The sequence below is a fragment of the Corvus brachyrhynchos genome, unplaced genomic scaffold (assembly GCF_000691975.1).
Source record: "Corvus brachyrhynchos isolate BGI_N302 unplaced genomic scaffold, ASM69197v1 scaffold70, whole genome shotgun sequence".
NCBI lineage: Eukaryota > Metazoa > Chordata > Aves > Passeriformes > Corvidae > Corvus > Corvus brachyrhynchos.
The window spans coordinates 3,437,683-3,453,646 of NW_008236217.1; the positions used below are offsets into that span (position 1 = coordinate 3,437,683).

The 15,964-nt window shown below is 45.7% G+C and overlaps 1 protein-coding gene across 8 annotated transcripts; it reads right to left on the bottom strand.

Annotated features, from left to right (window-relative positions):
• Positions 1 to 2,929: 2,929 nt before the first annotated feature.
• Positions 2,930 to 15,964, bottom strand: AGT (angiotensinogen). Of its 8 annotated transcripts, none has more exons than XM_017745491.1 (6): positions 15,880 to 15,937; positions 12,690 to 12,855; positions 9,539 to 10,352; positions 5,655 to 5,919; positions 5,058 to 5,202; positions 2,930 to 4,607 (listed from the first exon to the last, which is right to left on the bottom strand). In XM_017745491.1, the coding sequence occupies exons 3-6, from the start codon at positions 10,326 to 10,328 to the stop codon at positions 4,416 to 4,418; spliced, it is 1,392 nt and encodes a 463-aa protein (XP_017600980.1). In that variant the 5' UTR covers positions 10,329 to 10,352; positions 12,690 to 12,855; positions 15,880 to 15,937; the 3' UTR covers positions 2,930 to 4,415. The 8 variants fall into 8 exon arrangements, with proteins under 8 accessions (XP_017600980.1, XP_017600952.1, XP_017600958.1 ...); XM_017745463.1 differs by having other exon boundaries at positions 9,539 to 10,355; XM_017745469.1 differs by having other exon boundaries at positions 12,686 to 12,855.

The following is a 15,964-nucleotide window of genomic DNA, read 5'->3' on the forward strand; positions in this document are numbered from 1 at the left end:
TTGGTAGGTTATACCAGAAGTGGACTAGACTGTTCTAACCTCATCATCTAAAGATAACTAGCAGTATTTGGCTGGACTGCTTGAGGAATATTTACTCTCCTTGTTTCATCAACTGTTGTATTTTCAAGGTTGAACTGGAGGGATGAGGAAGCAAACTGCATAGACTTTTAAAAATTTTTTGGTGTTTAAACTGTCAGTAAATTGTCAGCTATGCTCAGGGATGAACTGTGCTGTTTGATGAAATGCAAAAAGCTCATCCTTGCCTTAGTTCTCTTTTTCCAAATCTCCCACCTTTTAGACCCCGCGTTTAGGTGCTTCATTCACTAGATTGTTAGGCTGTAGACTGCATTTGGGAGCTAAGTATGTGAGTGGTGTCTAGAATGCTTGGAACGTGCATCACGGTGTGCCTGACAGAGGAATTCAGTGAAATTGGAAGAGAGTGAAGAGTACAATATGCTGTAAAAATTTTACATGTAAAACTGATGTCAGAAACAAAGTCTCAGAAGAGTATACTTTCCTGGGGAAGCAGAAAGACTTAGCTGGGGGTTGGGATGGGGGGGTGGGTGGTTGGTTGGTTGGTTGGTTGTGTTTCTACATTTGAATATTTAGGAGAATGGGTACCTGTACAGATAGCTTAGGTTGTTGGTATTGTAGCATTTGCTCCAGCACTTCTCTCTTTGCAGTCCTTATTCTGGGAATAATGTTTTTAGTTCCCTATCTCTGCCCCTTCCTTCTTCCTTTTCTTCTCCAGGGTGTCAATGGGGAGGTGCTCTCCACCAAAAAATTTCTATTTTGAAGAGAGTCTTTGGTAGTCCAGAGCTCCAGGGACACTGCTGCTACAAAAGGCAGGCCAGTGCAGCACTGCACCAACATTGCTCCTTCCAGACTTTTCTCCTCTGAACCAGCATTACCCCTATGCGACTTTTACTGCTCCGCCTAGGGTTAGGATTAGGGCTGAGGAAACCACAAAGCCCAGAACTCCAGGGACACTGCAACTCCAAAAGGCAGGCCAAGGCCAGCATGACAGTGGCCTAAACATTGCTCCCCACACACTTTTTCCTTGGAACCAGTCTTACCCCCATGTGGCTTTTACTGCTCCGCCTAGGGTTGGGGTTAGGGTTAGGGCTAAGGTTAGGGTTGAGAAAACCACAAAGCCCACAGCTCCAGGGACACTGCAGCTGCAAAAGACATGCAAAGGCCAACACTGCCCCAACACTGCTTCCTCCATAATTTTCTCCTTGGCACCAGCCTTAATCCCATGCCGCTTTTAATGGTCTGCCTAGGGTTAGGGTTAGGGCTGAGGATACCACAAAGCCCACAGCTCCAGAGACACTGCAGCTCTAAAAGGCATGTTGAGAGGAACCAATCTTACTTTTTTTTAATGCCTCAACATATGTTTTTCCTAGAAAGGCTGTACATGTAGTGGCAACCCTGTCCCGGGGAAGGTTCTTCTAGCAACCCATCAGGGCAAAAAAAACCTCCACGCTCAGCCTGTGGGATAAAGCCCGGATTGAAGGCTGCGAAATTGGTTTGTGGGAGGTGCCTAGCACACAGAAAACAGTTAACTGCAACAGAACGAGAGCCATTTTGCTTTGGGGTTTTTTGGAGGGTGGGGGGGCTCGCCTGTAGGGCCAGCCCCGCCCCCTTCCCCCCTTCGTTTTTTCCTTCCCTGTGGCCCTGCTTTCCTGCCTGTACCTGTTTCGCCCTGCTTTGCCATTTCTGTGAACTAGCCCGTCACCGCGAAGACCTGGTGCTCCGCTGCCTTCCCGACGGGGCGGACGCCGCCGTCGCCTCCGCCGCGTTTGCCGGGCGCAGCCAGAGCCAGAGCCGCGACCGCCACGGAAGGAACCGCACCCCCCCCCTGGCAGCAGCTGACCCCGGACTCTGAGAGTCCGGAGCACGCCCGTAAGCACAGCAGCCAGTTCTCTGCCGACGGAAGGGACACGCAGCCGGCTCCGTTTCGGCCACCCCGCCCAGCCCGCGGCGAGACGGACGCAGATGCACCGCGGCTCGCAGCGCACACGCTCCGCCTGCTGAGCTGACGCCGACAAAGGGCTCAGAATTCCTGTGGTATCCCTGTCCCTGTCTTCTGTTTCTTTCCCTCTCTTTTTTCCTCTCTCCTCTTTTTTCTACCTCCCTTTAGTAATACTTACCCTTTTCCTATCAATAAATAGTTCTCAGATACAATATTGCCGCGTTTGCGCTTTATTTTCGTCCGAGAAATCTATCAAAAAGAATCCTCCCCGACTCCCTTTATACAGCGGAACAGGACACATGTCAAGGCCAGCGCGGCACTGCCCCAGCATTGCTTCCGCCACACTTTTTCCTTGGCACCAGCCTTACCCCCATGTGGCTTTTAATGCTCTGCCTAGGGTTAGGGTTATACTTAGGGTTAGGGTTGAGAAAACCGCAAAGCCCAGAGCTCCAGGGACGCTGCAGCTGCAAAAGGCATGACAAGGCCAGCGCGGCACTGCCCCAGCATTGCTCTCTCCACACTGTTGTCCCTGGCACCAGCCTTACCCGCATGCGGCTTTTACTGGGTTTGGTTTTTTGTTTTTCTTCCTTTACCCGCTAAACAGGGTATGGAGTCCCAGAGCATGGATCCCCTGTCTGTGGATAAGGGCATTTTCCCCTGAACTTTGTCAGTGCATCCAGGGGCTCCCTTCCTTATTTTCCATCTTCTTCATAAAAATGTAACATTTCATGATCTGAAATTTCATTTGTAGCTAATGCTACCTTCTGACTTCAACAAGTAAATGGGATAACATTTAAATTATTATGAAGCTGCCGCTTTCATTCTTACAGCTATGCCATTGGCTGTAGTGCTTGATAATATGCAACTTACTGTCTTAAAGACATAAATCTGATTTGGAGCAGATTTCAGAAGCCTGAACTTATTTATGGACAAAAGCCCAACTGAACTGTCGCAAAGAAACTTGGAAGTGGGTTTATTTGTGTCTTTCCACTCTGCATATTCATACTTAATTACTTCTGTATATAAACAAGTACAATATTTAGATGTTAGAGCATCTGGAATACATACAATATAAACGGATAAATACATGGATGCTGTAGGCTAATATTCTTGAGGGTTATTTTATTTGTAATGTTATGGCATTTTCCATTAAACTACAAGGATGTGTCACATATCAACATCACTGATAGCAAGCTGCTGGCATTAGTGCATTTAGATTAGATACACATTTCGACCACTGTGGATGATAATGAGCTGCTGTGCGCTGTGGGATATGTCTCACATGATATGCCAAAGAGGCTTGCAGTTATTTCCTAAGTGCCATCAGTGCTAACAATAAATCTAGAGATGGGACGTGGAAATCCTTGTTCCAGGCTTTCCTTAGTACCAAGGTTTGTTTCCCAATTCCTCACTTCCTAATTCAACAGTCATCTAATAATCTGTTGTTCCACTTTAATGATCCAAATTTTTATGACTCTGTTAAGAGTTGGACTGGACTGCTGTAATCATTTTATTCTCAAGAAGCAGCGCCACATCCACTATTTATACTAATATATATTGTTGCCATTAATGCTATTTTTAAAGAACATATGGTTTGGATGTTAAAGTTTACAGAACTGGACTCTAACCAGTAATGTCCTTCTTTGCTATAAGGCTGTAAGGAATGCCTCACAGGTTATAAAGTAATCCAAGAAATTGAATTGTATTGGAATAGTAGACCTTGTGGTTTGGTTTTTTTTCCCTAAAAAAATCAGAGATAATTCTGTCACACTCTGAGAATTTATCCATCACAGTTCATTAGTACTACCAAACCCTATTTTTAGCATTTCCATAGAGTTAAGAAGTGAACATATCCATCTGGGCTGCAGAAAGAAGAAACTTCCTCTAAGCATGTTTTTGCTTCCAAGGCAAAAAATCTTGTCTCAGTGGGACAAGCAAAGCTTGCCTGTGCTGTTGGCAGCATTTTGAAGGGAAATGTTGCTGATGAAGCTAGAAATCTCTGTGGATAGTTGTAAAATCTTCACTGCAATGTAAAAGGGGGTCTCTCTTGCAAAACTGACCATACAATTAAAAAATCTTTTTAAAGAATGAAGAGGTTCTTTTCTATAGTAAATGCTGCTTATATATCTGTTTTTTCAAGGTGATGCCTTGCATCGAAACACTGCCCTGCCCTGCGGCATCCAAAAAGGGAACTAGGAGCAAAAGGGAGACAATAAATGGAAGCTGGAGGAAGGATGTCAGTCACCTCACATGAAATAGATGAACAAGGATGAAATGTTGCAAGGTGTTAGCTTTCAAAAAGCTGTATTTCAAATGCTAACTGCTTCATCTCAAAGCTAAGTAGAGCACTCAACAACATCACAAAAGTATCTGATGAATAAGAAGGTGGTGATGGGAAATGTGCATCATTCCACTCCTTTCTTATCCTCTGTGTTTGCATTTAATCCTCATGCAGAGGGTTTACTACTCTGCCAAGAAAAAGCATTGCTCTTGACTGCTTTTCGAAAACAGAAAAAAGGAATGGCTTGTTCAGTGTTACATCCACGTATGCCCCATCTTCCTTCTGTGCTGCGGGCTCTTCTGGCTGATCTGTTCCATCACTGGCCAGTTTGAAAAAGGCTTTATTTATTACCTGAAAGGAAAAACATATGAGTAACGCTGGAGTCATCAGAGCACGATCGTGATGGGACAAATGAGAGTCTGAGTAAATAATAAAGCACATTGTACTCCACAGATGTTTAAAAAAAGTGTTGGGAATACTTGTCCATAACATGCAAAAGCTGTATAATGGCTTTTACACTGGGCTGGTCTGTAATCATGTTACCCTTGTGTCATGGTTCAACCCCAGCCAGCAGCTGAGTACCACACGGCTGCTCACTCATTCCTCCCACAACTTGGCAACAACTGAAACTGTTGTGTTATCAACATTATTCTCCTTCTAAATCCAAAACATACACTGTATGTAATACTCAGTCCCCTACATGGCTCTGACTGCTTTGTTCTAGGTAAATTTATTCAGTTTAAGAGGCTGAAACTGTGCAGGAAGCATGATTTTTTTTGAATGCCGGTGATAATATTGTACCTTTCCAACTGTTATACTGGCGTTGCTTATCTTACTGAAATCTGCGCCCTTCCCCAGCAGTGCCGGCAGTTCCATATCTGCAAGAAGCTCCTGTAAATCAGAGCTATCTTCAAGTGTCAATGCCGGCAGCGTTAATTTAATTTCTCTGCAGAGAGATGGAGAGAGAGAGGCAAGTGAGTGCTTGTTCTCCACTGTGAAAACATCGTGGCTGGGCAGTCCTGGGGAATGGGCATGTGAAAACAGCTGCAACAAGTGCTTGGTGTGGGGGCACAAACACAGTGGGTGCCTGTTACTGTTTCCAAGTGTGAACTGACCCAGATTTCACCCTGGGTCTGCTGCTAAACCCCAGATCTTCCCACTTCATGGGTGGGATGCAACGGGACTTGCTCATTTCCTTGAAATACCCCCAGATAAAAAGCTGATCCCACCAAAGTTGAGCTCCTTTGAAGTGAGCCCCCTGGCTGTGCAGGGGGTTTCTCTTTGTGCTTGGTAATAAAGCCTCCTTGGCTGGATCCGACCCCAGGTGAGCAGGCAGGCCTGTGTGGCTCACCCCATCCCCTCCCTCCCTATGGGAGGGTGCATGTGCCCCTTCCCTACCTTGGGGACAGCTGCTGGAGCCAGGCTGAGGACTGCCATGTCAGCTCGGACTCCACGTGCTCCAGGTCAGTGCCATTGATGGGCTGCAGCAGCACCAGCAGCGCCGTCTTGCTGATGGGGACTTCCACCACAGAAAAAGCCCCACTGGCATCAGTTTTGTACTTGAACGTCCCCGTGATAGACAACATAGGGACCAAGACCTTTTTGTTTGAATCCACCCAGAATTCCTGAGGCTCTTTGAGCAGGAAGGCTTGCTTAAAATTCACTGAAAAACAGATTGAGAAAGGAGAAATCGATTCTTCTCTCTTTTCCCTACTCCCCTCTGCCCCTTAGCCAGTCTTTTTAAGAACAACACACTGTGCCTTAGAGAAGGACTGCGTGTATAAAATCACATTTAGCTACTGTAAACATATGTATCCCCCCTTTAATCTGCCTTCTGGTGGTACCAGCTCACAGCACGGACCACAATCATCAGGACTGTGACCAAAGCTGCTGTATTTCTGTTGGCTTTGTGGCCTTTCCTGGGGACAGGAAAGTGTCCCTGCTTGCTTGGTTGCCTGCTTCCTCCCAGGCTGCCACATAGTCCCCAGGGGCTCACAGGCCTGTGCAGAGGGTCTGCTTGATTTCCTCTCTTTCCCTTGAGTGTGGTGATGGCATGTTTGGAAGCACATCCATCAGGGCCAGCCCTTGCTGCAGGAGCACTCTCAGGCAGCTGGGTGGGCTCAGGAGAGGGAAGGCAGCACAAGCTCTGCCTGAGGTCTCACCCTTTTTACCATCTTACAAACCAAAGCAATGGGGAAGGTTGTAAGCACAACACTGAAGTGTTGGTTGAGTCAAGGAGGTTAAAAAGGACATACTTGAACAGTTCTTAGACCTTAAAATAAATTTCCTTCCCAGTTCACAACTATGAGAATCCTTGCTCTCACCTCCCACTGCTTCTGTGCAGCTTTGCATTTCAACATGTTATCTTCTCACTGCCATAGATCCGTGCTGCTGCCCAGTTGGACAGATAATCCTGTTAGCATTAAAGAAACTACTGCCCTCAGTGAGAAGGGCAGAGATCAGAAATCTTGAAATTGTTTAGTGGAATTACGGAATTAGGAAAACAGATGTATATTTTGTAGTAAAGAAAGCAGCTCCTTACATTAAATTAATTACTATTGGTATATTAATTTAAAATAGAAGCTGGTCTAGATGTACTGTTAACTACTCTTTCCTCCATTAAATCCAGTTAAATGCTAGATCCTAACATATTTAATCTGCAGTAAGTGGTTTTTTAGCATATGAACACTTGCCTCTTGAATGGGCTTGCATTAAAAGAGCATTTAGGCACTTTCACCTACTCTAACTTCACCAAAAGAAGCGGCAGGTAGGAGATGGGGAAGGTGTAACCAAACTAAGAATAAGGAATTAGAGTTGTTCACCTTTTTCTTTTGTAAGAATAAGGAATGCAAGCAGAAAGGAGACACTTTCACAGGGTCTGTATAACCAGAATTTGCAGAAGTCAAGACTGTAAGAAGGACAAAGCACAGAGCCTGCAGGTAGCCAGATGTAACAAGATGAGGTAGTAATTGCTTTTAAATATTCTTGTGAAAATACTGCAAAATTTCAAAGCTCTGCTACTGACTTTGGGAGGGAGTCCATTAATACTGTGCCAGTTGTGAACAGTATCAAATCGCCAGCCCAGTGTTGGAAATGGCTCCCTGCTAGGTGAGGGTGTGCCCTCAGACACGTAACTGGGTATGTACTCTCCTGAAAGGCCCTAATATGGCCATTTCCATCTACAGAAGGTGAGAGCTGACACACTGGAAGAAGTGGCTTCTTACACGGAGATCTCTCACATCAGGACACAGAAGATGTAGGTTTGGCACCCCACTGGGTTAGGAAAGAAACCAGTGTCTACAGTATGACTGAGGTGAAAAATGCTGTCAGTCACAGAGCAAAGACATAGCCTGGGAGGGTAAAATAGTAGTTTGCAGTACTGACTTGGGAGTGCAGGAAATAAATGGTGTATGTCTCTGCTTCAGGTGATGATCTCCATGTTCTATAATACAGGCTTTATGCCAGCCTGACAAACTTACTGAGAGCATGACTTTCTGTGGAAAGTTTTTACTTAAAAAACAAACAAACAAAACCCCAAAACAAACAAACAAAAGCAAAAAACATCCTAACAAATTTCTAGTTAAAAATGAAGTTGGTACAAGTTGTCTGTTCAAGAGAGTTTAACCAGGGGGGTGCTTAAGATTGTGCAGTCCCACAGTGCTATTTTCATACATTTTGTAATTATTTCGCAACTGAAAAAAGACCCCAAAGAACTAAACACTACGTCTATCAGTGAAACTTGCACCTGATGTTCTGCATTGAATTCTAAATGGCAGACCCTTCTTGGCAGCAAGTGTACAAATGTGAGAAAAACTGTGTGCAAATGAACAACACTTGAGAACATGGGAACTTTTAGCTGTTGTTTTGTATTGATTCATGTCACTTTAGCAATGCTATGGCTGTTAATAGCATCTCAGAGCATATATAACATGCTCCAGAGCAAAAAATGTACTTTTTGCATTTTGCAGCTGTAGGGACAGACAAGGAGCATGACAGCATCAGCTGTCATGGATGCCCCTTCACAACCAAATGGCAAAGCAAATGCTAAAGTCATGTTCTGTGTTTATTAGAAGAGAGTTGCTTATGTAATTCATTTGTTCTTGAGCCAATTTTGTCCATCCCACATGTGGAGACTACAACATTTCAAATGCACCTTCTCAGAGAGAGGAGGCAGTAGAGTTGACCCAGTGAGGCAGACCCTTGAGCATGTGTTTCTAAGCTTATACAAATTACAAGTTTCCAATACAGGAGAAGAGGAAAAAATGGTTCTATTAAAGGAAAAATCTGCTCTTGTGACCATGCTCGAGTCTGTAACACAATTACTTTTGTAATATCGTATCTGTGGTAGACCTTGCAATGAAGAGAAAGCTGATGCACACAGCTTGCTGAGAGAATGACAGCACCCATGAAAGGCAAAGAAAACTTGACATCCAATTTTGAGGTGGGAAGATGGAGGCACAAAAAGGTTTTCTGGACAGCACAACTCCACCTTTCGCAGTAGAGGCCCACTCAGGAACTTAGGGCTCACTGCAAGTTTTCTGAAATACTGTTACAGGTAGGCAAGCTGTCTGAAGTGTGCAGTCTTTGGTATTACATTCACTGATGAGGATCTAGGAAAGTGGCTACACTCAGAAGAGAAGGCTCAGTTGCAGTGCAGGGGGATTTCTGGGCCAGCAGCATGGAATGACTCTAGGCAATGAAGCGTCAATGAAAATAATTGCCTTGTTTCTTCTAGGTTTGTAGAAGCTGCCCTGCTTCCATAACTGATAAAGCAACTGTTTGATTGCTTCCTGAGCCAGATGTTGCCTCCAGACTTCTGTGTTTAATAGCCACTGGAGGAGTCATGCCCATTATATTTTTTAGCTTTTTTTGTATCTGTACCTCTGGCCTGCTACTCCCAGCTACTTTGGCTTTCTTTAAAGCTACACCCAGATCAACCTTGCTGGAGGCCCCTCTTGACTTTTAGTTCCTTTGTTGCCAGAAATGCTGTGCAATTCTTTCTCATGCACCTTCCCGCACCTTTCCTAATCCTTAGTGTCCTGGATGAGGAAAATTTCTTGGATGCCATCCCCCCACCTCCTCCTTCCCTGTTGCCCTTGCTGGCTCATGGCAGAGTGCAGGCAGGACCCCTGGCACAGTGGTGGGGAGCAGAGGTCCAGCCTTTTATCTGAGTCCTTCCCTTTCCCCACTGGCCAGGCATGACCTCGCTTCCTTCCCAGGAGCAGGGTTACCGCCCATCCTTCCCCATGCCTGTTCCCAAAATGAGCAGTGCTGCCTCATACCTGCCAAGCGGACATCCACTGCAAACAGCAGGTCGGCAGCTGGGTCGATGTCTGCCAGTAAGCACTTGCTTTGTCCCTGGCTTTTGGCCTCCAAAAAGGCATTTATTTGTTTTGCTGCCTTGCCTGGATTTGTAAAGTCAACAGCTCGGGTGTAGAATGCATCAGCACTGAGGAGCAAGTGCTCCATGAACAGCTGGAATAGGGGTAGGCCAGGGGCAGAGAACAGGCTCAGTGTCTTGGAGAAGAGCAGCTCCTCGTCCCCGCTGTTCGCAAGCCTTTCGATCGTCCTCAGGCTGGAAAGTAAATTATTTCCGACTGCTGTGTAAGTGCAGTCAGGGTTTCCAGAGGGGGGAACAAATCCCAGAAAACCCTGCAAATCAAGTGCTGTCTGGTTTGAGGCGCCCAGGTAGAAAGACACCAAGAAGCTGTAGAGGCTGGTTGGGGACAGGAGCACATTTTGGCCCCTCTGTGCTTTTTGCAGTGTGCTGTAAAACCGCATACCCAGGACGTACACCAAGTCTCTCAGGTAGCCCCGTTCCTCCTTCCCCCAGGCATTGAGGCTTGGGGCTTCCAGCTTGTTGTTGTCATTCACGTCACCTTCATACTCAGGTGTGGTTTGGGACTCAATGGAGACAGGGACAATGGTGTTTCCCTCCTGAACCAATTTTTCCAGCTTGTCGCAGTCACTCTCTTTGAAAGAAAACAAATTGAAAGGATGGACGTAGACCCGGTCACAAGTCACCACGGTAAGACAAGCCAACAAACAGAGAAGATCTGCTGCCAGATTCATGTTGGAAAATTGCCTCCACAGTGTCTGCTGAAAGAAGGAATGAGGAGGAAAGGAGACTGGTCAGGAGACTGGAAAGGAGACTGGAAGGACTCAGACTGTTTTAAGTACAGTTTTCTTAATCACAGACTGAGGTGCTACTGCTGCATTGGCATTACAAAGGTGGGAACTTCAGTATTTAGTGGTGTTTGGTCTGACTCTGCCCCCTCAAAAGCCCAGGATGAGACAGATACCAGTTCCAATGGCAGCAGGTGGGAAATGGTAAAACAGATGTGACTCCATTACCCACTGCAGTACTCTAAGGATTTAGCATGGGAAAGGTTGTGGATGCTGGTTATGCCTGCAAACCTAGAGCATGCGACTTCTGCAAAACCTTGGTTTGCAACAAATGCAACACCATTTGTTCCTGGGACCTGGTCAGAGCCATCTCTGCAAACTGCTGCACTGAGCTTTGCTGACACACGGACAGGCTAAGCAATTTGCCTGCTGTTATGCAGGAAGTGGGTTTGGAAACCAGTTCTCTTAAGGTCCAAACATGGAATGATCCTGCTTTGTATGTCTAGTCAGCAAAATACTTGGCACTAGCAGAGCATGGTATCTTTTCATAGCCCAGTGCAAACATTTATTCTAGCTTCTAGGCAAACACACTCCAGGCTCCCTTATATAAGTGCTCACACTGAAACCTTCAATATCTGAATACATAATTAGAAGGGTTAGGCTGGGTTTTACTTTGGTTTTCAGGCAGTCTTCTCCTGAGTTAAAAAACCACCTGCTGCTCTTGTTTTACAAAGGATGTCGTGCATATTGGGAATGAGAATGTCATGGATACACAAACACACACATGTATACCCACTGACAAATTTTATGTTTTTAGAATTCTCTCTTTTCCTATATTCAGCTTTTTGGTAATTCTGCTGTACACCTTTCTTGGATTTCTAGTATATGACTGTTAATCTGTGTATTTGAAATCCAAATGTGTTGAAAATTATGCATCTGTAATGCATATCATCAGCCAAAATGCTGTTATTCAGAGCTGCATTTTTATTCTTCTAGTAATTCCTTGTTCATTGTAGCTTTGTTCACCCTCTTTCACCCATTTCAAGTTCTGCAGAGCTCATTGGATGGGCAAAATGCTATCAATGCCTTGGCAGTACCCAAGCCCTCCTCTCTGCTCTCTTTCTCCAAGGCTTTTTGAGACGCACCAGTCTGTCAGGTATTGTAATTCTGGAAGCCTGAGCCTTTTGAGAGCACACAGAGCAATGTCTGTCTCACCAACACTTTACACAGGGTGGAAGTGCTTGGGTTTAAATCTATTTATTCAAGACCCAGCCCCTTCCCAGCCTAATTTACAATGCATAACCATATTCTTTCCCCTGAGGGGTCCCCAAGTATTTAATACCTAATAATATCCCAGTATCACCACTCTCTTGCACATACAAAAATGGAGATGTGCAGATGCTTGGTAATTAGACATATCTTGCTAAGTACATATGCCAGCTAACATGGATATCTACATTCCCAGGTTGTCGGCTCCTATCTAACTGCTGAGTTTGCAAATGGAGTTTCTGTTGCTGTGATGGTCACTCAGGATGTCTAAGTGTCTTCGTACTGAATGCCTGTAGGTCAAGCCTGAAAATATTTGCACCCCAGAGGCATGCAGGGGAGGACCTGCTGTGGATCTGTCCCTGTGCCTTCACCCAAGGATTGTTCTTCCCCATTAACTCCCACCTCATCCTCTAAATTACTGTATGGGCAGCACAGTTGTGCTGCTGTCGCCTCTGCTCCTGGCCCCTCTTCACCTCCCCAAACCTATTGGTAGCATGTGACATGCATGACAGAGCTTATTCATTGCTTCTGACTGGTTAAAAAATTATCTTGGGAGGTGCCTTCCCAACTTCACTTTCACAGTTAGCCCAGCTACTGTGCTAGTGGATTTCTAGACTACTCAATGCATTTTTCCCATTGGGATGCTCAGGAAAATGAGCCAAAAAGCCACAAATTAGAAGGAATACCCTCCCCACACCGTTCTCTCCATCATACCATTCTTTTGAGGCATTACTTAATCTTTCCTGCACAGCAGGGAGGGTGACCCTGTGCCACCCAGGCAGGCTGTGCCATTAGGCACCATTGGCACCCAGTGGTCACTTCTCTCTGGCTGCCGGAGCCCCCCTGTCAGCTTTTGTTCCATGACCAGAAGCAAGAGGAGCAGTTCTCACTGCCAAGCACTTACCCTAAGCCCCATCTATGGAAAGTCAGCCTCGTTTATTTGGCCAAAGAAGAGAGCCCCGAGCCCTTTGGGAAAGCGTGAACACCTGAGTTGAAAGAGCAGCATTCAAAGCAAATCCAGTAAGAGTGCTTACTCGCCTCTGTCCTGGGGGGTGTCGCCCCTTTGTTGTCCCTCCGATGCTGTCGTCCCTCAGGCGAGCTCCTCACGACACCTCTCCCCCCCGGGGCGGTGGGACTGCGGGCGGAATTCTGCCCTTTCTACACGGCTGCGGCGGCATTGCGCAAAGCTGCTTTACATCACAGCCTGGGGGGCCGAGAAAAGTTACCTCAGGCCAGGCAGGCCCCAATGAAACCTGAACCTGCCTTAACACCAGCTGCATCGAAAGTTCCAGGGGTGCATACACAACCTTTAGCCAGACCCAGCGTACTTGTGCAGCCTGCAGTTACACATTTACTAAGACAGACACAGGCGTTTTACTATGCAGAATAACTGATTATAGGAGCTGAAAATACCTCATTTTGGGCCAGACTGAAAGAATGCAGATTTCTTTGTACTTATATTTGTTGTATGGTTGGATCAGATTTTTGTCTTCACAGGTAAATTGCCTTTAATCTCTACCTTGCAGCCTGGGGACACACCAGTGTGTGAGGTGTGTATGCTACTGCAGAATAAAGTGATTTAGCTCTCAGTTTTTACCCCTTCTTTCCCTTTTGATCTGTTCAGAATGTCAAGGCTTTGTTCTTTCTCCTCTTGAACAAAACGTGTTGAAATAGAGAAGATGAAAGCCAGATAGGTGAGGTTGCCAGAGCTGGATCACAAAGACTTCATCCCTCCCAGTCTCAGTCTCCCAAGTCCTGTTTGGGAAAAGGGGTTGGGATTTGCAGATCTTTCTGCTGCTTTTGAAACAATCTTTCAACTTTGGCATGCCCTTTCTTCCTATTTAAGCAAATAAACAGTGAATCAAACCAGGGATAATGCAATTGATCAGACCGGGTCTTGTTCAGTGCCCCTGTTATTCATAGTAGTTAAAATCCCATGGCTCTAACAGGAGTAGGGCTGATTTATCATCTGTGCTTTGATTTTAGAGGGCCAGTCAGGCATGATTTGTACCGCAGTGCCCAGCTACATGTTGGGTTCAAGGAGAGAGCTGAGAGAGGGGAATGTTTTCAGTGCACCTGGGCAGCTGGAGCTGGTGGAGATGAAGGTGGAGACAGGAACAGCTGAGTCCAGCCAGCCCAAGGGCTGTGTGCCAGGTGCCTAATGCTAAAGAGATGAGAAATTTCTGTCTCTGCAGTTCTGCTTTTCATTTAAACAAACTGATTACCTTCACTCTAATGAGGTCCAAAAGTGGTTCTGAGCCCAGGCTTGTATAACGTGCTATCACACACTGAAGGCTTAAACAAACAGCTTGAAATATTCAAGGTGTTTTGTCCTCATGCTGCCTGAGCATCTCAGTTGAGGAAGCATCTGCCCACAGAACAATCCCTGAGCATCTGCACCATCTCCAGACAGCTTTAAAATGCTTCTAGCCCAGCTAAGAATACAAGCAAAGGGAGAAGTAGTTCCTCCATGAAAAATACATTTCGCTCAGCTAAATGCCAAAAGATCAAGTTAGGTTTCCGGCTGCCATTCCCCTTCTTTCCCCTCTACCCTGGGGAGTCCTTCCCACAGGCAGACCTGGGGAGACAACTGGTCCCTTAGAGGCCAGCGGAGCTGAGGGTGGGACGTGAGCACAGCCCAAATCTTTATCTCCTGCACCACCACCCATGTGGGTCCACCTGAGGCACTAGGCAGGCATCAGCAGTGTGCACAAAGAGCCAGACCATGCTGAGCCTATGAGCTGGTCTGCTGTGTCCCTCTAGATGAGGCTTGAACACAGGTAAAAAGAAAACCCAGCCCAATACTCTCTGTATTGAGGGCACAAAAATAAAGGCTGTTTCATGGAAGGGCACCTTGTGTTTTGTAAAACTCTGAAAAGTATCCTTACTAAAAAGAATTACTGGCTTTGGCTAATAAGCTACAAGTGGTGCTAATAATATATAGTACAGCTGTCAGAGTTATATATTTGCTGTGGACAATAAACACTGAAAGGGCAAATCACAAACCCCTCAACCACTGTATTTTTTTTTCCTTAAATCATTATGCCTTTGTGCTGTAGCATCCAGAGGATGTTGCTGTTTGGGTATCTCCTGCTTCCAGCTCCCCTGAAGATCATGACCAAGCCGTGCTGCAGCTGTTCGTCTCCTTTTGCTGTAAGTACCAGCCCTACATCAGGCATCCCTGGCTGCAGGGAATGCTGGCTTGAAGAAGAGTGGGAGCAGGAGGTACCTGAACAACAACTCCAGCATGCTGGTCTGGTGGCTCTGCCACATAAAGAAAGTTCAGTTTAGTTGAACTTTCTCAAGGTTTTCAGCCAACTCGACCTTTGGATCTCTTTTGGTGTTTATGCATTCAGTTCTATTGCTTTCTGTGGATAAAAAATGGTCAATGTCTTTGAGGAATACAGAAGTCTATCTTTTGCCCCCCATCCTTACCCCCCCATCAATAAAGTAATCAAATTAAAATACCTAGCTTTCTCCAGAAAGAGAATTTTCACCAGGAAATGTTCAGTGTCCTGTTTTCACCACAGTGCTCCTCCTGCTTCGGGCCACTGGGAATTTGGCTGGCCCCAGTAATGAGGGAGAAAGTTTGATTTCACCTTATGTGAAAAAGCTCAGACACAGCTCCCCCCCTCATTTGCCATTCACTTGTGCTCACTCAATTAATATTCCCCTATTAAGATGCATCACACACCAGCGCACTTCTTAGATCTTTGTCTTTTATCTTCTAACAGTTTCTTCTAAAGGAGAAGTTTTCAGAGTACGAAGAACATATCCTGCCACACTGGCAACACATTTCATCCTAGTAGTCCTTAACTACAGTTAGTCTTTCATTTTACTTCTGAACCATTTTTAAGCAGGAGTGCATGAGCATTATTCCAATTACTATATGTGGACTCTGTTGTCAGGCTTTTTTTGTTGGGTTGCCATGGTTTTAGGAATCAGAGTGTGCTTAAAGATAGAGCTTCAACTTTAGAAAGCAAAGTCTCTATCCTGCCCTTCACCTATCTGGTGCCCAAGGATTTTTCCCCTTAAAGAGAGCTGTGCCAGAGAACTTGCACTGCGCTGAATTTGGGCAAAAAGCTTTCTGGCAACAAGGAACCAAAGAAGGTGAAAGCAAAGCTTTCCTACAAGCATCCCCTATGCAAAACAAGCCTGTGGCCCACACATGTTTTCTAATGAATCTCTCCCTGCAACAGCCACAGTAAAAGTACAAAGAAACACAGACCTCTCAAACCTGTTCTTCAGCGGTGAGGTGTGTTCTCTCCTTTTGCCCCACTCTCCGATTTTGGAGGGGTACTTGGCTCCCCCTT

What these genes read in the sequence shown, in the direction of transcription:
- AGT (XM_017745441.1), bottom strand. An exon ending in CTCCAGCAGCTGTCCCCAAG is followed by an intron (nt 5,203 to 5,654) that starts GTAGGGAAGGGG and finishes ATCTCTCTGCAG; the next exon opens with AGAAATTAAATTAACGCTGC. An exon ending in CCAGTATAACAGTTGGAAAG is followed by an intron (nt 4,608 to 5,057) that starts GTACAATATTAT and finishes TTTTCCTTTCAG; the next exon opens with GTAATAAATAAAGCCTTTTT.